At 41.3% G+C, this 24,145-nt stretch overlaps 1 protein-coding gene across 1 annotated transcript in view; it reads left to right on the plus strand.

The window, feature by feature from the left end:
- The window catches only part of LOC111974620 (CD151 antigen), a 53,423-nt gene extending 36,483 nt beyond the window's left edge, over positions 1-16,940 (plus strand). Inside the window, exons 4-8 of the mRNA XM_024002496.2 lie at positions 11,883-11,957; positions 12,858-12,962; positions 13,330-13,488; positions 14,949-15,035; positions 15,163-16,940. Coding sequence (XP_023858264.1) covers positions 11,883-11,957; positions 12,858-12,962; positions 13,330-13,488; positions 14,949-15,035; positions 15,163-15,222 — 486 coding nt within the window. The 3' untranslated portion in view covers positions 15,223-16,940. The remainder of the gene's footprint in view (positions 1-11,882; positions 11,958-12,857; positions 12,963-13,329; positions 13,489-14,948; positions 15,036-15,162) is intronic.
- Positions 16,941-24,145: the final 7,205 nt, after the last annotated feature.

The following is a 24,145-nucleotide window of genomic DNA, read 5'->3' on the forward strand; positions in this document are numbered from 1 at the left end:
ATTGATTTTCACTTTTCGCACCAAAGTACGTTCATCTCTAGGAGACAGAACGCGTCTCCTTCCTGAGTGGTATGACGGCTGCATGGTCCCATGGTGTTTATACTTACGTACTATTGTTTGTACAGATGAACGTGGTACCTTCAGGTTTTTGGAAATTACTCCCAATGATGAAACAGACTTGTGGAGGTCCACAATTTTTTTTGAGGTCTTGGCTGATTTCTTTGGATTTTTCCCATGTCGTCAAGCAAAGAGGCACTGAGTTTGAAGGTAGGCCTTGAAATACATCCACAGGTACACCTCCAATTGACTCTAATTATGTCATTTAGCCTATCAGAAGCTTCTAAAGCCATGACATCATTTTCTGTAATTTTCCAAGCTGTTTAAAGGCACAGTCAACTTAGTGTATGTCAACTTCTGACCCACTGGAATTGTGATACAGTGAATTATAAGTGAAATCTGTCTGTAAACAATTGTTGGGAAAATGACTTGTGTCATGCACAAAGTAGATGTCCTAACCGACTTGCCAAAACTATAGTTTGTTAACAAGAAATTTGTGGAGTGGTTGAAAAACGAGTTGATGACTCCAACCTAAGTGTATGTAAACGTCCGACTTCAACTGTATATATGACTGGTCTACCGTCTTCAGAACTGGTTAATCATTTCTTTATTTGCCTCATAAAAAATAATAATAATATTGTTTTCAAAAAGAAAAGAGAACCACATTTCTGGGATCTTTTATTTCTACTCATGAAACACGGGGCCAACACTTTACGTTGCGTTTATAGATTTTTTTCAGTGTATAAAATGTATGGCTCTCCTATTCTCACTATTTTGCCCACTCCCATTCAAGGCTAGAACTACCTATTTTTTTKTAGTGTTTCTAATGCTTCGATAACGATACTTCAGGGCGCCAGTCAAGTTCAAATAGGCCAAACCATCGTCTGTCATATCACGATGTCGTCACCATCGACGATGATTGACAGCCTATTCATTAGCCTATGCTATCGTAATATCGCCCAACCCTAGTGTGTGTCTTCAACACCATTGTGGCCACATCAACAAGCATTGATCAGTCTACTTCCTCAGCATTCAAGCTCAGAGCCACTTTGAAAAAAGACAAAGACCAACTCCACTAAACACCAAAGATCAGTGGTGAGCCAGGAGAATTGGGTCAAGGTTTTCCCCGATTTTTATCTCCCTGTCTGTCTAATGCTAAAGGAACTTGGCGGTGAATGCAGACCTGCCCATGCCCTACCTCTGATGTGTCTGCTCAAATCAGATAGGAGATTTAACTCTAATCTAACTCTGGCCTCCTGTGCTCAGCCCCCTCCTGTACTCCCTGTTCACCCATGACTGCGTGGCCATGCACGCCTCCAACTCAATCATCAAGTTTGTAGACGACACAACAGTAGTGGGCTTGATTACTAACAACGACGAGACAGTCTACAGGGAGGAGGTGAGGGCACTCGGGGGGGAGTGGTGTCAGGAAAACAACCTCTCACTCAACGTCAACAAAACAAAGGAGATGATCGTGGACTTCAGGAAACAGCAGAGGCAGCACCCCCCCTATCCACATCGACGGGACAACATCTCGGACAAACTAAAATGATCCACCCACACAGACAGTGTGGTGAAGAAGGCGGAGACCCGAGGACAGTCAGGCGGTCACTCAGACCCGTTCCCCAAAAAAACTGTGGACAAACAGACCCAAACAGGCCCGTGCTGGTTTGGATCTGAGAGACCCGTTCAGATCCGAAAAGTAGAAAGAGCAAGAAAGAAACGTCCAACTTCGCGCTGCCAGCAGAATCAAGAAACGAGCGATAGGGTATTGAGCAAATTATCCACAGTTACGTGTCCTTAAAAACTGCCTGTAATAAATTCCCAAAAAACGATTTGTTGTGTTTTGATATGTAGCATATTCAAAACTTTATGGCCTGTTTTATTGGTTTTTACTTTCCTAAAACAATAATTATCCACCTTACGGTTCAGCTGAGATTGAGCACTGAATGCATCAGGGCATTGTATGCATGGTGTCTACTGGCCTAGTCGTCCACTGTATGATATTTATATTAGAAAAGTAAATATAAAGGAAGAGAAGCTTAGGCCTATAGCCCAAGGGGCTGAGAGAAAGATAGAGATATGCCTGCGGCATGTTCCTGACACCGTTACACTGAGTGTACAAAACATTAAGGACGCCTGCTTTTTCCATGACATGGACTGACCAGGAGAATCCAGATGAAAGCTATGATCCCTTATTGATGTCACTTTATAAATCCAATTCAATGAGTGTAGATGAAGGGGAGGAGACAGGTTAAAGAAAGATTTTTAAGCCTTGAGACAATTGAGACATGGATTGTGTATGAGCGTGAATGGGCAAGATGAAGAATTGAAGTGCCTTTGGATGGGGTATGGTAATAGGTGCCAGATGCACCAGTTGGTGTCAAGAACTGCAAAGCTGCTGGGTTTATCACGCTCAACAGTTCCTCGTGTGTATCAAGAATGGTCCACCACCCAAAGGACGTTCAGCCAACTTGACACAACTGTAGGAAGCATTAGAGTCAACATGGGCTAGCTTTCGACAGCTTGTAGAGTCGATGTCCCAACGAATTGAAGCTGTTCTGAGGGCAGAGGGGGGAGGTGCTCCTAATGTTTGGTATACTCAGTGTATATGCATACAGAAGGAGGCTAATTTGTGAATTTTCGGTCAGAATATTGTTATAAAGATGAGCATTTATATTGTTAGATTATATGCCTAGGCATCCACTATATGATATTAATAATACAAAAATAAATATAAAGGAAGAGAAGTTTAGGCCTATAGCCCTAGAGACCGAGAGAAAGGTGGAGATATGCCGGAGGCATGTTCCTGACAACGACATGGATTTCTTTATCCTTGTCAAATAAGCTACTTCTGCTATACAGATATACAGTGCATTCGGAAAGTATTCAGACCCTTTCACCTTTTCCCCCKAAAAAATTACGTTACAGCCTTATTCTAAAATTMATTAAAATGTTTGTTTTTTTGCTCATCAATCGACACACAATACCTCATAATGACAAAGCAAAATCCATTTTTTTTGTGCAAATGTAATAAAATAAGKTCACATTTACATAAGTATTCAGACCCTTTACTCAGTTCTTTGTMGAAGCAACTTTGGCTTAGATTAGAGTCTTGAATCTTGGGACGCTACAAGCTTGGCACACCTGTGTTTGGGGAGTTTCTCCCATTTATTCTCTGCAGATCCTCTCAAGCTCTGTCAGGTTAGATGGGGAGCGTCGCTGCACAGCTATTTTCAGGTCTCTCCAAAGATGTTAGATCGGGTTCAAGTCCGGGCTCTGGCTGGGCAACTCAAGGACACTCAGAGACTTGTCCCGAAGCCACTCCTGTGTTGTCTTGACCGTGTGCTTAGGGTTTTGTCCTGTTGGAAGGTGAGTCTTTGCCCCAGTCTGAGGTCCTGAGCGCTCTGGAGCAGGTTTTCATCAAGGATCTCTCTACTTTGCTCCGTTCATCTTTTCCTTGATCTTGACTAGTCGATCCTGACTGTCTCCCAGTCCCTGCCTCTGAAAAACATCCCATGCTGCCACCACCATGCTTCACCGTGGGATGGTGGAAGGTTCCCACCAGACGTGATGCTTGGCATTCAGGCCAAAGATTTCAGTCTTGGTTTCATCAGATCTTGTTTCTCATGGTCTGAGAGTCCTTTAGGTGCCTTTTGGCAAACTCCAAGCGGGCTGTCATGTGACTTTTTTACTGATGAGTGTCTTCCGTTTGGCGACTACCATAAAGGCCTGATCGTTGGAGTGCTACAGAGATGGTTGAGATGCTGAGAGAACTCTGGAGCTCTGTCAGAGTGTACCATAACAAAATCTGGGAACAAACGGGTCTGAATAATTTTCGAATGTACTGTATATGCATACAGAAGGAAGCTATTTCTTACATTTTCTATTGGAATATTTTATAAAGATGAGCATTATATTGTTAGATTAAAGGAGTAACTCTGGTAGGCATAAAACATTCTTTCTCAAGTTCAACTGTTGAAGTCAGTTGGAGCGCTGGTTCACACTGCCTTCATAGGCCTGCAGTAATAATAGCCTTACCACACATAACCTTCACAAAAGTTTCTTGCTTTTGATATTACCCTAATTAAGGAAAATTGTTGTTTATAGGGAAAATAAGAACAGGTTATTATATTTCAGCATTAAATCATTTTTAATTTCGCCATCTTTGGTTTTTCCTTTTCATTACAGTGAGAACTTAACTAGAGGTCGACCGATTAATCGGAATGGACGATTTTAATTAGGGCCGATTTCAAGTTTTCATAACAATCGGTAATCAGCATTTTTGGACACCGAGTATGGTCGATTACATTGCACTCCACGAGGAGACTGCGTGGCAGGCTGACTACCTGTTACGCGAGTGCAGCAAGGAGCCTAGGTAAGTTGCTAGCTAGCATTAAACTTATATTATAAAAAAAACAATCAATCTTAACATAATCACTAGTTAACTACAAATGGTTGATGATATTACTAGTTTATCTAGCGTGTCCTGCGTTGCATATAATCAATGCAGTGCCTGTTAATTTATCATCGAATCACAGCCTACTTTGCCAAACGGGTGATGTACCTAACCATAAACCCAAACGGGTGATGTACCTAACCATAAACATCAATGCCTTTCTTTAAAATCAATATACAAGTATATATATTTTTAAACCTGCATATTTAGTTAATATTGCCTGCTAACATGAATTTCTTTTAACTAGGGAAATTGTGTCACTTCTCTTGCGTTCTGTGCAAGCTGAGTCAGGGTATATGCAGCAGTTTGGGCTGCCTGGCTCGTTGCGAACTGTGTGAAGACCATTTCTTCCTCACAAAGACCGTAATTAAATTTCCAGAATTGTACATAATTATGACATAACATTGAAGGTTGTGCAATGTAACAGCAATTTTTTGACTTAGGGATGCCACCCGTTAGATAAAATACAGAATGGTTCCATATTTCACTGAAAGAATAAACGTTTTGTTTTCGATATGATCGTTTCCGGATTTGACCATGTTAATGACCGAAGGCTCATATTTCTGTGTGTTATTATATTATGATTAAGTCTATGATTTGATATTTGATAGAGCATTCTGACTGACCAGTGGTAGGCAGCAGCAGGCTCGTAAGCWTTCATTCAAACAGCACTTTCCTGCATTTGCKAGCAGCTTTTCACTGTGCTTCAAGCATTGCGCTGTTTATAACTTCAAGCCTATCAACTCCCGAGATAAGGTTGGCAATACTAAAGTGCCTATAAGAACATCCAATAGTCAAAGGTCTATGAAATACAAATGCTATAGAGAGAAGTAGTCGTATAATTCCTATAATAACTACAACCTAAAACTTCTTACCTGGGAATATTGAAGACTCATGTTAAAAGGATCCACCAGCTTTCATATGTTCTCATGTTCTGAACAAGGAACTTAAACGTTAGCTTTTTTACATGGCACATATTGGACTTTTACTTTCTTCTCCAACACTTTGTGTTTGCATTATTTAAACCAAATTGAACATGTTTCATTATTTATTTGAGGCTAAATAGATTTTTTTGATGTATTATATTAAGTTAAAATAAGTGTTCATTCAGTATTGTTGTAATTGTCATTATTACAAATATATATATATATATATATATAAAAATCGGCCGATTAATCGGTATCGGCTTTTTTTGGTCTTCCAATAATCGGTATCGGTGTTGAAAAATCACAATCGGTCGACCTCAACTTAATTTGGCCTAAGGAAATGGCTCATGAATGAAATATAACAATTGTTGCATATTTAAAGATCTGGCCTATATTGCAGCAATTAAACAAAGGCGAGTGCCTATAGGCCTACCCCACAAATAACAACAATAGGCTAATTATATTTATTTTACAACTGGCCTACTTTTAATGTATCTTTTTCTAAATACAGAGCACAAAATTGAAAAGACAGTTCAAACTTAATTTAGCCATCGAAAATGTCTCGATAAAATAAAACAAATCACTTTGCATATTTAAAGAACAGCTTTAGATTCATAAATAGGCCTACAATAATATTAATACAAATAATAATAGTAATAATAATAATGATATCGAATAATAATGACAAAACAAATGACAATAAATACGAAAATAAAATAAAAAGTTATAAAATTGCATATAAGATGAATAGCGAGTTGCACACAGTCTATTTGGCCAATGTTCTTCTCATCTTTTCCCACTACAACATTAAAACTTGTCCCTCGCGGGGGACACTCCACTTGTCGGCTTCTTTTCACTATACTCTTTCTCCTCTATCTTTCGTTTTACTTCAGTGAAAAAGGCATCCATCTTCACAATCAYTAGTAGCCTAGGCCAAGGCTCCTTTCACTTGCGCTCTCTCTCTACTCAGCAGCAGGCGCACATGAGGTGAGCAGCTGGAACCAGTTTCAMCCGGACATAAGCTATACGTTTTACTGAGTTGCAATTGGCTGACATAACAAGCTCGCACAGTTCTCATCACCTCACACATTAAATTAACAGAGGATGGGTCCAACCGGGTCCAGTCGGTCAATACTTTTGAATTGCACATACCCGAGAGCCGTTGCAATTATATCAGACCTGACCCAGGTCTGAAACAAAGGTCAGAATTCAGGACCCGGACCTGCTCGGCTCCTGTGATTCCTGTCGAATCATGGAATTTTTGGTCTGTTGGAACCATGAAGACCTCTAATATGGACCAAAAATGTTCATACTTTAGCAATGTTAACTTTTTTTGCAAATTACAAGTGGCAAATTCATTATTAGCCGTATCGGCCTGTATTGCATAAAAAACATTGTATAAAGAAGATGAGCAAATCCATGATTTAGTTTTTATTCAAAGTTTCCAGATGCACAACAATAGATCATCAAACCTCCACCACCCACATCTCAACATCCTAGTATTTCTGACTAGGAAATGTTCTGTGCTAGCAGTAACATTAGTCTTCCCGTCCTATTTGTGTTGTGTAATGTGGCAGTCATTCTCCTGTCCTTTGCATAGGTTCGGTTATCAGGCCTAGGCTTCTTCTTGGCATCCCCTGGTCTGATGTTAGCCGGCTCTTTGGAGGTCTGTGGTGTAGATGTAGTTATTTTGTCTTAAATGCATATGCCCTTTGACTTCTGGACCGAAAGAAACCATATTTGGTGAAGTATTCATTGAATCAAGGAACCTCAATACCTTCCTTACGATAAGTTTCCATTGGAATTTTGCCTTGAGTGAGAAATAGTTTTGTTGTATAGAGTTCTGATTGCATTCAGAACTCCATTCAAACCTCCATTCAGAACTCCAGGTTACGGAGACATTTTGAGGTCTGCGTGGCTGTCCTGTGGTGGTTATAATTCAACACTGGCAGCAWTGAGGATAGAAGGCCAAACGTTTAGCAGTTGCATAGCCAACATGGAAATGTGATTCTGGAATAAATAAAAACCAGATTCAAAATTGAATCCCTTCTGGAGTACTACAGAGATCACCTCTATACACATCAACACTTGCTATTCATGGGTTGCATGTTTGTCTCGATAAACGTTCTATTAAAAACTCATGCCTGACTGAACGTTCTAGTCAATGCAGATATTTAAAAAAGAGGAAAATAATTCAGTATGAGAACCCTTTGTCATCATTGTGATGTCGCCAGATTGTTTGTAGATGCAGTTTTTTATTTTATTTAACCAGGAGAAGCCCGTTGAGAACCAGTCTCTTTTTCAAGGGAGACCTGGCCAAGAAGGCAGCAACAATCAATACATTACATAATTAAAACATACAACAACATGATCCAGCCTAAAAAAAAGCATTTACTCTCCTCTGTAACAGTCGCCCATCAATATTTTAAATTCATTCATAACATTCATAACATATCTAGATGAAGCATGGATTGTAGATTATTCCATGCGTCTGGTGCACAAGAAGAGAAGGCAGTCTTGCCTAATACTGTGAATGTCCTGGGAACTTTAAGTAGTATAACTTTAACTAGCTAACGTTACCATTGCTAGCTATTTTTGACAAACTTTGCCATCTCTCTAAAGAACATTTGACCATATCATAATGATGGCAAAGTTGTTTCCTATTAATTATTTACCTACTTTAGCAATGTCATCATATTTTCAGGCCACTATAGCTAACTAGTGTAATTAGCCCCACTTGACTTTCAGGCACCACTATGGCTGAGGCTAAATATAAATGCTGAAGCTAGCTAAATACATTGCATGGGCCGAAATTGACCTATGAAGATATAATTTGTAAACATAATTACACCACGGACTGCATAGCGAATTCATGTGGCAAAAGTAGGCTAGCAAAGTAGGCTAGCTAGCTCAGATAGCTTTCTACAATGTGTCAAAACGTGTCAAAAATCTATAACCTAGCACTCAACGTGTAAAAAATATATACCCTAACACTTTGTTGGAACATAGTACAATTAACGTTAGATGACTAGCTCAATATCTACACTGAGTATACCAAACATTAGGAACACCTTCCTAATATTGAGTTGCAGCCCTCCCCCCACACACACACATTTTTGATACACACAGGAAATTGTTGATTGTGATTTTTGATACACACAGGAAATTGTTGCTTGTGGAAAAACTCAGCAGCGTTGCAGTTCTTGACATAAACTGGTGCGCCTGGCACCTACTACCATACCCCATTCAAAGGCACTTAAATATTTTGTCCTTGGTTAAACTTTTTTTCCATCCGCTCCGTAGCTAATGTCATCCATGCTTGTTGGCCTTGACCTGGGTTCTAAAGATATCATGTCATCTTGAAAGCATTTTATTCTCTAATCCTTGCCACTTTATTATGGCCATTTTAGAGCTATTTGAATGAACAATATTTAAATATTGTACCTTTTTTAAAGGGGATGTCTTGGGAACAAATACACGCCCATGCAGGCAAAGGACTGTTCTCACACACTCCTTTACATAGTAACTCTGTGCACTTCCAACCCAATAACATATGTTTCCCATGATTCTAACCATAGCTTGGACCCAGAGGGGTTGTGATAACTTTAAGTCTTTTCATAACTGATTTTGGATATTCTCCTTACCAACTTCTTAAACTTAGCTAACCCTTATCATCAAAGAGGAAACTGTTTCTGGGCCAGTTGTCAAAGGGATACTTCGGGATTTTGGCAATGAAGATGAACTCGTGGATACAATTTGTACAGTATGTCTCTGCATCCAGTATGAAGGAAGCTAGTTGGTTTCTGGAGCCAATGCTAACTAGCATTAAGGCAATGACTGGAAGTCTAAGCTAGCATCAAACAAGCTAAGTGCCAGTATAGAGACAAAGTAGAGTCGCAATTCAACAGCTCAGACACAAGAGGTATGTGGCAGGGTCTACAGTCAATCACGGATTACAAAAAGAAAACCAGCCCCGTCGCGGACCAGGATGTCTTGCTCCCAGACAGACTAAATAACCTTTTTGCTCGCTTTGAGGACAATACAGTGCCACTGACACGGCCCGCTACCAAAACCTGCGGGCTCTCCTTCACTGCAGCCGAGGTGAGTAAAACATTTAAACGTGTTAACCCTCGCAAGGCTGCATGGCCCCAGACGGCATTCCCAGCCGCGTCCTCAGAGCAGCGCAGACCAGCTGGCTGGGTGTTTAAGGACATATTCAATCAATCTATCCAGTCTGCTGTTCCCACATGCTTCAAGAGGGCCACCATTGTTCCTGTTCCCAAGAAAGCTAAGTAACTGAGCTAAACGACTACGCCCCGTAGCACTCACTTCGTCATCATGAAGTGGCTTTGAGAGACTAGTCAAGGCCATATCACTCCACCCTACCTGACACCCTAGACCACTCCAATTTGCTTACCGACCCAATAGGTCCACAGACGACGCAATCGAACCACACTGCACACTGCCTAACCCATCTGGACAAGAGGAATACCCATGTGAGAATGCTGTTCATCGACTACAGCTCAGCATTCAACACCATAGTACCTCCAAACTCGTCATCAAGTTAGAGACCCTGGGTCTCGACCCCGCCTTGCAACTGGGTCTGGACTTCCTGACGGCCGCCCCCAGGTGGTGAGGGTAGGTAACACATCTCCACCCCGCTGATCCTCACACCGGGCCCCACAAGGGTGCGTTTCTGAGCCCTCTCCTGTACTCCTGTTCACCACGACTGCGTGGCCATGCACGCCTCCAACTCAATCATCAAGTTTGCGGACGACACTACAGTGGTAGGCTTGATTACCAACAACGACGAGACCGGCTACAGGGAGGAGGTGAGGGCCTCGGAGTGTGGTGTCAGGAAAATAACCTCACACTCAACGTCAACAAACAAAGGAGATGATTGTGGACTTCAGGAAACAGCAGAGGGAGCACCCCCTATCCACATCGACGGGACAGTAGTGGAGAAGGTGGAAAGTTTTAAGTTCCTCGGTGTACACATCACGGACAACTGAATTGGTCCACCCACACAGACAGCGTTGTGAAGAAGGCGCAGCAGCGCCTCTTCAACCTCAGGAGGCTGAAGAAATTTGGCTTGTCACCAAAATCACTCACAAACTTCTACAGATGCACAATCGAGAGCATCCTGTCAGGCTGTATCACCGCCTGGTACGGCAACTGCTCGCCCACACCGTAAGGCTCTCCAGAGGGTAGTGAAGTCTGCACAACGCATCACCGGGGGCAAACTACCTGCCCTCCAGGACACTACACCACCCGATGTCACAGGAAGGCCATATAAGATCATCAAGGACAACAACCACCCGAGCCACTGCCTGTTCACCCCGCTATCATCAGAAGGCGAGGTCAGTACAGGTGCATCAAAGCAGGGACCGAGAGACTGAAAAACAGCTTCTATCTCAAGGCCATCAGACTGTTAAACAGCCACCACTAACATTTAGTGGCCGCTGCCAACATACTGACTCAACTCCAGCCACTTTAATAATGGGAATTGATGGAAATTATGTAAAAATGTATCACTAGCCGCTTTAAACAATTGCCACTTAATATAATGTTTACATACCCTACATTTACTCATCTCATATGTATATGTATATACTGTACTCTATATCATCTACTGCATCTTGCCATCTTTATGTAATACATGTATCACTAGCCACTTTAAACTAGCCACTTTATGTTTATATACCCTACATACTCATCTCATATGTATATACTGTACTCTATACCATCTACTGCATCGTGCCTACTGCCGTTCTGTACCATCACTCATTCATATATCTTTATGTACATATTCTTTATCCCTTTACACTTGTGTGTATAAGGTAGTAGTTGTGGAATTGTTAGGTTAGATTACTTGTTGGTTATTACTGCATTGCCGGAACTAGAAGCACAAGCATTTCGCTACACTTGCATTAACATCTGCTAACCATGTGTATGTGACAAATAAAATTTGATTTGATTTGAAGCATGCTAGCTGTTACCATCCATGGATTTCCAGTCATTGCGCTATAAATGTTACCATTGACTTCCAGTCATTGTGCTAACGCTAGTTAGTAACTTCAAACTGCACGCAGAGACATAAAAATTGTACCCACGAGTTCATCTGGCTTTAGCTCTTCATTGCCAAAATCCTGAAGGATCCTTTTAAGGGCAGCATACTGTTTGTACAGCTCCATTGACATCTCACCACATAATCAATACGCCACAAATTAAAACTATGATTGGCAAACATTCTTAGTCCATTTTTCTCAAAATAACAAAACAACAACAGTGACCCCACAACCACCAATCGACTGCTCTGATACATTTAACTCCAGCTCATCTAAATTGGATTTGCCTGTTTTAACTGTGAAGTCCATAGACAGAGGTCCAGGGGATATCCATTTCAACCTAATCCCCTACCTTTCATTGTCTCCCCACAGTACTTTGTCTTGCTGCTGTGTATCTTCCTGCTGGAGATCCTCGCCGGTGTCCTGGCCTACATCTATTACCAGCAGGTAATGAATGACTTGACTCACCACCTGATTCCATCGCCAGTAACACTATCTATACCCAGAGCCTGACCAGAGACAGAAGAGTGTATGTTTGTAAAAACTGAAACCACAACAAGGGAAGGTTCACGGATAATGTCCCAGTCTCTCTCGTTCTCCATCTGTTGCTTTTCTCTCTCCCGCTCTGCTTTCCCATGCCTGCCACCTCTTGTTGTAGCATTTCTGTAGTGTGATGATATCACTAAGATGTGATTCCCACTACTATCCTTGTTACTACTATATACCCCTGCTGTGTAGACGTTTGACCTGCAGGAATGTTATCTTACCAGCTTGGTGTGTGTCATTTGAACTCTCTCTGTGTAATTGTCTGCTCATGTTCCTTTGGCCTTTCACCCTGTTTTCATCTCACTGCTGCAGTGTTTCCCACGCTGTCAACAGGTCAAATAAAAACCTATTCTATTTCTCTCCCCCCTCCCTCCCCTGTTCATTTATTCCCTTTATCTCTCCTTAACGTTCTGACTTGGCTCTACATTATGTGGTTGTCATAGAAACTGTGAACCAGCTAGATGTAGGCCTATGCTCTTACCCGAGTGCCAAAGTTTTGCGCTACGGTTATAAATGAATGAAAATCTACTTCCTCTTACCTTTATGTATATCATTTCCTCTTTCCTCAAGAGGAGTTCTTTCTGTAATTACAGTTTTAGCTATTCTAGCCCTTTTGATACAGTGGATCATTCTATTAAATCAACAATGAGATGCATTACATTCCTTCAAGTGTTATTCTACTGACAGAAGATTCAGTCTTCTGTTTCTATAGTCTGCTGGGTAGCTGTGTTGTAGTCTGACCAACGTCTTGTTTACTGTGTCCGTTCTCTCATATCCCCTGTGTCGTGTCTTCCTCTGCAGCTCAATGAGGAGCTGAAACAGAACCTGCGGGAGACCATGGTGCAGAAGTACAAGCAGCCAGAGCAGGAGCACGTCACCAAAGCAGTGGACAAGCTGCAGCACGAGGTAAGACAAGACAAGACAACATAAGCAGACTTGAGGAGTTTGGTTAGAGGTTTTTTGGAAATATGTGGGAATTTGTCGATATGCTCCAATGTGAATTAATAATCAACTTGTTTACGTTCATTGTATCTACTGTTATTTACACTGGCACAGTTGTGTTTTCATTATGCATGGTTACAGTATGTTATAGCCATACATGTAACTCGTCATTATGCAACTTATTTGAAAGATGGCCCATTGTTTTGTATAAGGATTTGGTTCATGAACTGAATATCATTCAGCTCGTCTTCTGAAACAACTGCAAGGCATTTGGAAAAACATCCACCACCCTGTTGTGAAATGCCCTCTCCTCCTCTCTCTTTTCCGCCAGTTTAAGTGCTGTGGCAGCAACAGCTCATCGGACTGGGGCGAGAGCGTGTGGATCCGCACCAGTGAGGCAGATGGCAGGCTGGTGCCGGATAGCTGCTGTAAGACCCAGACTCTGAACTGCGGCCGCAGGGACCACCCATCAAACATCTACAAGGTGGAGGTGAGTGTCAGATACAGAGAGCAGCCAGTGTTGTTGAGTGTTAGTGTGCTTGCAATGCTTAGTGCAAATTCTGCTTGAGTTCAGGTTTGTGAATCAAGATCATAGCTGTGGGAAGTAGTTTGGGGGGTGGGTGTGCTGCAATTCCTTTCTTATTCCTTATATTAAGCAAACCAGACGGCACGATTTCCTACTTTTTTWAAATTTACAGATAGACACGGGCACACTTCAACACTTAGACAATCATTTACTAACGAAGCATTTGTGTTTAGTGAGTCCGCCAGATCAGAGGCAGTACAGATGACCAGGGATGTTCTCRTGATAAGTGCGTGAATTGGACCATTTTCCTGTCTCGCTAAGCATTCGAAATGTAACGAGTACTTTTGGGTGTCAGGGAAAATGTATGGCTAAAAAGTACATTATTTTCTTTAGTTGTGAAAATATAAATAGTAAAGTACAGATACCCAAAAAAACTACTTAAGTAGTACTTTAAAGTATTTTTTACTTAAGTACTTTACAGCACTGTAATCTGATAATACATGTGGAATATAAAAAATACTTGCCTGATATGTTTTCCAATTTCTTGAAATACTTTGCAAATGCAATTTATTTCTATTTGTAAACTGAAATGGTCTATTCATTCCTTTTAAATTTTAGTAGATGCTCTCATCCAGAGCAACTTACAGTAGTGAGTGCATACATTTTCATACTTTTTCGTACTSGTCACCCATGGGAATCGAACCCACAATCCTAGTGTTGCAAGCGCCATGCTCTACCAACTGAGCCACATCATCATAAACCACTTGATGTCACAATGTGCTCATTTACTGTATTGTGCATTGTTTTTCTTCATGGTGATGGAAAGTCTACAGGTACAAACCTAGATGACCAGCCTATGTACAATACAGTAATGTACATTAAGTGGTTTGTAAGGATGGTAAATTACTGCTGCACAAAACGTGGTTGTTTTCCATGTTATTTGATCAAGAAATACAAATATTTTATTTGATGTGGATGTTTGATGTCTTTGGCCATAACTTTGCACCTTTTGATGTAAATGTTTGAGGGCAGGATTTTGTTCTTTCTAGATTCCATTAGAATGACAATTGCAGGGAAAGGGACATGGCAACAATTATTACAAGTCCAACTATTGAATRCTGCAAGATACTGTTCTTAATTATACAACTACCTTTTTTGACAAAGTGGAGATGCTGAAAATATGTTTTTGCCCACGCTTCAGACGTCTATATCGGTCCACTAATACTAATAAAGGCCCAGTGCACTACTTTAGTAAAAAATATATATTTTTGTATTATTCATATCTTTTTTTAAGTTCAGATTTTTCAGGGGMTGCTCCATCCCCCTCAGCTCCCCTACTTCCCGCGTCTATGATCAAGATTGAAAGTCATCTTGAAAGTCTCTCTCACACACACAATGTGGTCCTATCTTTCCTCTCTCTCCAGGGGGGTTGTATCACTAAACTGGAGAACTTCATTTTGGACCACCTGAAGATCATTGGAGCGGTGGGCGTGGGCATCGCCTGTGTACAGGTYAGCAAAAATAAGCAATTTCACTGTTTACAGCACAAAGATAACCCACCATTAACATCCTTGCCCTGGTCTCTCGAAATTCAGGGGTAATGGTAGAAGTCTCTCTCTCTCCCTCTCTCTCCCTCAGATTGTGGGGATGGTGTTTACTTGCTGTCTATATCGGAGTTTGAAGGCAGAGCCGTACTGAGAGTAGAACACGAAGAGAAGGAAAGGGGAGGGGTCTAGTCTCTGCCACCCAGTGTCATCATATCCCAGCGACCCCGTTTAGTCTACCACTGTGCCATGCAAACAGAAGAGGACGATATGTGTAAGGGTCTAAGATGCACTTAGGATAGTGTTTCTTAATCCATTCCCTGGGACCCTTTTGGTTCTAGCCTAGCACTAACTCCTCTGATTCAACAGGGGTTGTATTGGGCTAGAATTCCTAGGGGGTCCCAACTTGGAATGGATAATCAGATTATTTTCAAGATATTACATGCTATTTGATCTACAATGCTCTATATTTTGATAGTCTGCAACAACAGAGCAGTTGGTATATACTAGTGTGATGTAAAGATCAGTGGACCAAAATGGCCCGTGCATGAGAACAGCTCGTCTTAACATTGCAATAATCATGACTGTGGCTTAATGAGCGAGATCTGACCTCTGGGGCCAATTACCACGGCAACACATTTTCTTTATATATCAAGTAGCTATTTATACATTTACACACGTCTTTTACARGGTTTCTCTCAACTTTTTAATTGTTAGTTTATTTAAAAAAATGTTTATCTTTTAATACAAGGGATTTCTCCACTTATGCCAAAGTTGTCGTCAACACTGACTTTGTGTAAAATCGTATCAAACTGACTACTCCTGCAAGCCTTTTTCATGTATACTGAACAAAAATATAAATGCAATAATTTCAAAGATTTTTCTGAGTTACAGTTCATAAAAGGAAATCAGTGAATTTAAATGCATTCATCAGGCCCTATTCTATGGATTTCACATGACTGGGCAGGTGTGCAGCCATGGGTGGCCCTGGGAAGGCATAGGCCCACCCACTTGTGAGCCAGGCTCACTCACTGGGGAGCCAGACCCAGCCAATCAGAATGAGTTTTTCCCCACAAAAGGCTTTATTACAGACAGAAATACTCCAACACCCCTCCCCCTCAGACGATCCCACAGGTGAAGAAGCCAGATGCGGAGGTCCTCGGCTGTCGTGGTTACACGTGGTCTGTGGTTGTGAGGCCTGTAGGACGTACTGCCAAATTCTCTAAAACAATGTTGGAGGCGGCTTATGGTAGAGAAATTAACATTAAATTATCTGGCAACAGCTCTTGTGGACATTCCTGCAGTCAGCATGCCAATTGCACGCTCCCTCAAAACTTGAGACAACTGTGGCATTGTTTTGTGTGACAAACCGGCACACTTTAGCATTTTATTGTCCCCAACACAAGGTGCACCTGTGTAATTATCATGCTAATAAGCTTCTTGATAATCCTTCCACCTGATAGTGGTGGCATATCTTAGCAAAGGAGAAATGCTCACAAACAGGGATGTAAAKAAAGTTGTGCACAACATTTCAGAGAAATAAACTTTTTGAGCGTATGGAAAATTTCTGGGGTCTTTTATTTCAGCTCATGAAACACGGTACCAACACTTTACATATTGCGTTTATATTTTTGCTTAGTATATATTCTGATTGTGTGCCTGTTTTGTAGATTTTTTTTTAAAGGATGACGTTTTGCTTTTATTCAAACCATAAATGTTATTTTATTGTGTATTTAACAGACCAGTAGAATGACTTGATTATATGTCAAATGTGCCTCAAAGACGCAAAAAACGAATCAAACTGCTGTATTGCTGTGTCAGTGTTCTACTATACATGGAGGTATTTAGCTGAAATAAACACAATTAAACCTGTTTTACTATGTTTTCTGGTAAATTCACAAGGTGTAGGTAGGTATGGTATATCATATGAACTGTCAAAAAGTCTTTTTTTAAATATATACTAGACTGTTAATATAAAACAGGACCCCTGTCAATACACAGCTGGACTCACCTGCTCCCGCTTTCTCCAGTTGTTATACTTACAAACAGTCGTGACTGACTGAACTGTTCTGGTCTATATATATATATATATAGGTAGGAGCTACCGAATGTCATTTTAGGTGAGTTTGGACATTGACAAGCGAATGTGAACGAGAGACATTGTGCAAATAAACAGTGCTGACTCAGGAGCAATGGCAGCTGTACAGATAACCCATCCAACGGGCTTTGACTTCTCAAACACAGCAGAAAGCCATCACCTTATTAAGTCAGATAACGTGACCCCTAAGTTTAATAACTAAGTGGCAGAATTCTTCATTTTTTTATGCAGAAAAAAAGATACAACTCATAAGAATTATCTTGCTTCATTTTGTAAACGCAGATCTAAAATGCTCATTGTAATTTCTGCTCAGCATCAGACAAATTTTGTGCTTCAGTTGCACTTCTACTCTTGGATGAGAATTGACGAAGGGGCATTCTATCAGCAGACAGCGCTATGGCTGCGCTCTGTCTAGCCAGCCTACTTTTCTCTGTTAAAATGCAAGATTAACTTTAAGAAAAACATTAGGGAAAGTAGCTGGCCACATTATTTATATGATAAACAAAAATATGCAAAAAAACTTGCTTTTTTATTGCAAGCTCATTTAGCCTACTTGTGTGGCTGCTAGCCAAATAGCGTTGCACTTCTGTTGTAATCTGATGAAAATTAAGCTATTTTCTGCCAAATGTGTTGCACTAATGTATTTTATGTTAAGGAAAACTATAGTTGCACGTCCCTGATCACTCTATTGAAGCAAAAAAACACTAGACTGTTAATATAAAACAGGACCCCTGTCAATACACAGCTGGACTCACCTGCTCCCGCTTTCTCCAGTTGTTATACTTACAAACAGTCGTGAATGACTGAACTGTTCCGGGGAACTATGGTAAACTTCATAATGTGACCAGTGAATTGAAGGACTTAATCTGCTTTATCTTCTAACATATTGCACAAGTTGACTGCATGTATTTACTTAAAAAGTAGCTACAAATATTACATGTATAATTTTTTTTGTTAAAAAAAATGTTTTGACGGTATTGATTAACCATCCTGTGGCGATTTCCAAATACCCCTGTATACGGTATACCGCCTAAGCCTAGTATGCGATGTTACAATGATAAGTTGACAAAATTTGTATTTATTAGTCTTTTTTTATAAAAACAATATTGGGGGWGCATACCCCCAGACCCCCCTAGGCATAGCAGCCTTCTTTTAGTTGAACAACCTGCCCTAATATCAATAAGCTCATGTACTGTAACTGCATTGTGTTTGTGTATTATTTGGCATTTAGGCCATGTCCCTCTTGTCTCCTCTGACAAGAGGAGAACTGACATGAAAACGTACGTTGAGATGACGGCTGTATTACAAGATGTTGACTTTTAAACACAGCCTGGGGGTCTCTGTAATGAACTCAGCAGCAGCCCAAAAAGCAATCACTCTTTCCAAACACCAGGAGGCAGCACTTGCCAGATAATTATCCTGGTACGCACAGTTTTATTCTCTTGCTTTGTCCCTTGTGACGCAAAATCTGACGAAAACAACTGGAAAGAGGCCTCTAAATCTTAAATAAGAATCCTGTAGGTGAACAAGGATTTCCCCTGTTGAACATGCCAAATAACCTACCACCTGGGTAATATGACAAAGCATTAAAGGTCAAATTACACCTCCTGAACTAATGTCCAGAAAAAGAACAACATCCATCCATTACAGCAAACGACTAGCAATCCAAAGGTTGTGTGTTTCGAGTCGCATTGGGGACGACTGTAACATTTTAGCTAAACCTTCCCCTAAGCCTTATTCTAACCTTAACCCAATTCACCTAACCTGCTACATAAATGAGCAGTGGTAAATAACAATAGTGGGGCTATATACAGGGGGTGTCGGTACAGAGTCAATGTGCGGGGGCACCGGTGTTGAGGTAATTATGTACATGTAGGTAGAGTTATTAAAGCGACTATGCATAGATAATAACAGAGAGTAGCAGCAGCATAGAAGAGGGGGGAGGCAATGCAAATAGTCATACTAAATCAGTGGTATTCAAAGGTGGAGTTGCGACCCCTAGTTGGGTCAGGGGGGAACTGCAGTGGGGTCACCTCCKCCACAAAATAAACAAATCTGTAAATTGTTTTTGGAACAAAAAATGAACAGTACAGATTACTGTATGGGACAAGATACAAACGTTTTTATTAAGAAAGAAAAAAATATATTGAGCAAAAGTATTTATTGGTTTATTTTGATAAGAGATTGAAAGAGATTCAAATTTGGTTATTTGTTGATGTTAAAATCGAAATTTACACATTTGAAGGTTGTGTCATTAGATTTGGGGTGAGGTCGCAAGTAATTCATGAGGAAAAAATGGGTTCCCCAGAAATTCTGGTGGAAGAAATTTGGTCCCTGCTAAAAAAGTTTGTATTACACTGTACTTCAAATCAAACTATTTGTCACATGCGCCGAATACAACAAGTGTAGACTTTACCGTGAAATGCTTACTTACAAGCCCTTAACCAACAGTGCAGTTCAAGAAGAGTTAAGAAAATAATGGAGGGAACAGATTAACACACCAAATCGTACGAATTGCCCTGAGACTGTGAGTCACCTGCTTTCTTTCCTCCTCTTGCCTGGTAGCACAATGTTTGGTTAAGACATTATGACTAAACGCAGAAATTGGTGACAAACACAATTCTACAGTATGGAAACTAAACTGGCATCTGGAGGGATGCTGGTCCCTGATCCCAGGTACGAAACACTGTTGTTTTGCCTATGAGCAAGGCACTTAAACCCAAAATGCTCTCCATCCAGGGGAGCTGCACTGCGACTGATCCTGTGGCTCTCAAACTGTGTCTCTGGTTGTCTGTCTGTCTAGGGGTGTTGGGGGGGAAAGGAAGAAGACAATTGTCCATTCGATTCTATCTATGATTATATTGCCATACTGCAGTTTCTCTGGATGAAAGCCATACTAATAAAATATCTCCCTTTCTCTGGCTTAGGCCTACTAAGCCCCACTGCCAGTAGAATGCTGGTTACTTGTCCAATACTTTGAAACCCTAAATCAAGCACCATCCGCATGCTAGCAACGCCATGCATGACAATTCGCAAATATTTCCTCTACACAGAAGCATACAGTACCTCACTGAGCAGTTGTACAGTAATTTGCACCCACCACGCCATACAGCGTATCTTGACCTATAGGTCCAATGTGCTTGGATTTTTTTGGGGGTGGGGCTCCCTTTCTATACTCCTCACCTTTGACCCTTATCGGAAGGTGTTTTTGTTTCTGTGGCGACAGGCGGTGAAACAAACAGTGGTCGATAACATGCTCGTATAACTTGTCCTGGGGTTGTTGTCAGGGGTTGGTAACGGGGACGGAGACTCTGTGTCCCCACAGGCATTCCCCCTCAGGATCACTCACCAGGAAGGTGGTGGGGGTTCTTGGGTTCTGGTGTGCAAGAGGGTCGACTCAGAAGTGTGTGTCACCTAAGCACATCTTCCATCTTATTCCAAATTTCTGAAAGCGTTGTATTTTTGTTTTTTTAAATATATATATATCTTCACGAAAAGACCATTATGAAAAATCTGGCCATGTGTTAATTTATTTAGGATTCATGGAGTTAAAGCCTACTGTTTAAGATACAGTATGTTTGCATAATTCAGTCAGTACTTGTGTATGGTAATCTTATGCCCTGTAGATGGCAGCCTTCAGTCTATAAAATGGGAGGGAGAAAAGGATGATTTTGTTTTGGCTGTCGAGAGCTACATACTTGTAATTGAAATTAATTGAAATATCTAGCATGAAGAAAATCTATTTCAACCTTAGTCGTGAAATAAATCTACATATCTGCAAGGCTCAGCCTGTCTAGCCGCATAAACTACATTAGCATTGTACACATACATTCACCCAAAGAGACATTGCCATTGCTATTAATAAACACACACACAGGCCTATGTACAAATGTGTTTATTATACAGAGACACACTATCATCATAAAAAAGTAGAAATGTCCATACATGTTATTCAGAACACACACTCACATACACTCAATGTCCTATACTTAAAAACATACCAAATGCATTCACACACACAAACTTAAATCACTAACACATAAACACTAAAACAATGCCAGTAAGGGGTCCACTGCAGCAAGTGGATGATGAACATGGGACTGGGGGATAGGATAAGCTTCATTATCCCAGAAAGAAGATACATAAATTATCAGTTTCCTTCCACTCCACAACTTAAATTGACTGCCTCAACATTAGGCCTACGTATTATATTTTGGCTATTTTTACACTGTTCTTAAGGGTGCTGTGAAGTGCTGACTTCACATTTTTCCGCTGATTATGTAACTCATTTGCATGTCACCAATTGGAGAGTTTGAGCCATGATGGCAGCCCTCAAGCTCCCTGCAGATTAATGCCAAAAAACTGCTATTTTTTTAATTTATTTTTTTACCTTTATTTAACTAGGCAAGTCAGTTAAGAACAAATTCTTATTTTCAATGACGGCCTAGGAACAGTGGGTTAACTGCCTTGTTCAGGGGCAGAACGACAGATAAAGAGGATAGGGTGACATAAGAGGTATTTCTGTCTGCTGTGCCCTTGCCGAATGTGGCATAACCCTTATTTCACTGATGTATATGATATTTAATTATATTGTAACATTTTATGATTTTATATTTTGCTCATGAGTGTGGTGTGGTCCTTTCTGTGCAATGAGGTAATTTCTGGACAATATTTGTGTCCATTTCAGAGATTTGCAAGAGCACCCTCAGAGGCAATAATAGTTCTGTATAGTATTTTTAATGAAGCCTTCATACGATGTACTTAAAGATGCGACTCACTTTATTTGAATTTACAGACCATTTATTTTGAGAACTTCATCTGTCACTGTGTAATATTTCAGATGTGTTTTTTTTGCCCTGGGTAGCTGAGAGCTGACATTGAGGGAGGAAGCGGAGGGGAGAGCGGGAAAACTGCTGGGGCAGAACACGTCCGCTTCTATTTGTCACCGCCGACACCCATAGCCGGCTGTCACAGACGCCTTGCGTCCGCCCGCTCTGCTTGCTGCTCTGCCTGAACGGACGCTATACCAAGGGCTTCTGGGACCCCGCACCTCCACCATTGTGCATCTACCACACAGAACACGGGTCGGGCTGCCTGTTGCCCACTCGCCACCCTGGGAGGGTAAGGCTCAGCAGTCGGCACCATGAACCCCCAACCCCAACCTCCTCCCCCCTTTTCACACATATATGCCCACAATCCACATGGGCATGGTACATGGGCACAAAGAGCGTGGTGAGGTTAAATGAGGAAAGGAGGGAGGAGGGGGTTGGAGATTAATGTAGTCAAGCAGGGCAGGCTGGCAAAGGAGGGATGGCCGGCTGGCAGGAGGGAGGGGCGAGCCCGCCTGCCTGCCTGCCTCCCTCCCCCTTAGGCCAGTTCCTCCCCTTCCACATGAGTCACTCCCCAACACACAGGTCATTGGCTCCCTCAACATTGTAATGAATGAATTCCAAAGCATGCTGAATTAAACTGCAATCACAAGATGGGCCTGTGATGTCTTAGTCAAGCTGTCTCTTGCATTAAGGTTATATAATTGAGGCAGTGGGAGATAGAGGGCGACCGGGCTGTGTGTAGGGTAGGCCTATAGACTAGCTCGATTTCTCTCGGTTTATGGTTACGCCCCGATATTGGCATGCCCATTGGAGGGTTTCAAAGAACAAGCTCTGAGGAGGCAGGAAGCAACTTAAATGGGATATTAGTGTTGATAATTTCATTGTTTCATTCAAGAAGTCATCAAGTTTTTTCTAGATAGTAGTGTGTATATTAAATGTGTGACATAATTAAATGTAAACAGACCATCATTTGAGTGGAGCCGCAGACTGCATTTGAAAGATGAGAGGGCAATTTTCTGTAAAAAAAACAAACATTGGAAACTCATTAGATTTGAAAGGACAATCTACAATCAAACCCCTAAACTGTTCCATGGTCTGATTTCATCCTATTGTAACTGGAAGGAATGGCAAGCTAGAGAAATGCTGGTATTTTTGTGTGCATCTAGACATACTCCAAACAACAGATTAGACAACGGAGCAGTACGGTTAGTGTCAATTTCATATAAATGCAGTGGCTTGTGAAAGTATTCACCCACCTTGGCATTTTTCCTATTTTGTTGCCTTACAACCTGGAATTAAAATAGATTTTTTGGGGGGGTTTGTATCATTTGATCTACACAACATGCCTACCACTTTGAATATTTTTTATTGTGATTTGAGAGTGCATACCTATTCACCCCCCCCAAAGTCAATACTTTGTAGAGCCACCTTTTGCAGCAATTACAGCTGCAAGTCTCTTAGGGTATGTCTCTATAAGCTTGGCACATCTAGCCACTGGGATTTTTGCCCGTTCTTCAAGGCAAAACTGCTCCAGCTCCTTCAAGTTGGATGGGTTCCGCTGGTGTACAGCAAGTTATACCACAGATTCTCAATTGGATTGAGGTCTGGGCTTTGACTAGGCCATTCCAAGACATTTAAATGTTTCCTGTTAAACCACTCGAGTGTTGCTTTAGCAGTATGCTTAGAGTCATTGTCCTGCTGGAAGGTGAACCTCTGTCTCAGTCTCAAATCTCTGGAAGACCAAAACAGGTTTCCCTCAAGAATTTCGCTGTATTTGGCGCCATCCATCATTCCTTCGATTCTGACTAGTTTCCCAGTCCCTGCCGATGGAAAAACATGCCGATGGATGGAGTTCTCGGGGTGATGAGKGGTGTTGGGTTTGTGCCAGACATAGCATTTTCCTTGATGGCCAAAAAGCTCAATTTTAGTCTCATCTGACCAGAGTACCTTCTTCCATATGTTTGGGGAGTCTCCCACATGCCTTTTTGCGAACACCAAACGTGTTTGCTTATTTTTTTCTTTAAGCTATGGCTTTTTTCTGGCCACTCTTCCGTAAAGCCCAGCTCTGTGGAGTGTCCGGCTTAAAGTGGTCCTATGGACAGATACTCCAATCTCCGCTGTGGAGCTTTGCAGCTCCTTCAGGGTCA

Source organism: Salvelinus sp. IW2-2015, linkage group LG15 (genome assembly GCF_002910315.2).
Source record: "Salvelinus sp. IW2-2015 linkage group LG15, ASM291031v2, whole genome shotgun sequence".
NCBI classification, from domain to species: domain Eukaryota; kingdom Metazoa; phylum Chordata; class Actinopteri; order Salmoniformes; family Salmonidae; genus Salvelinus; species Salvelinus sp. IW2-2015.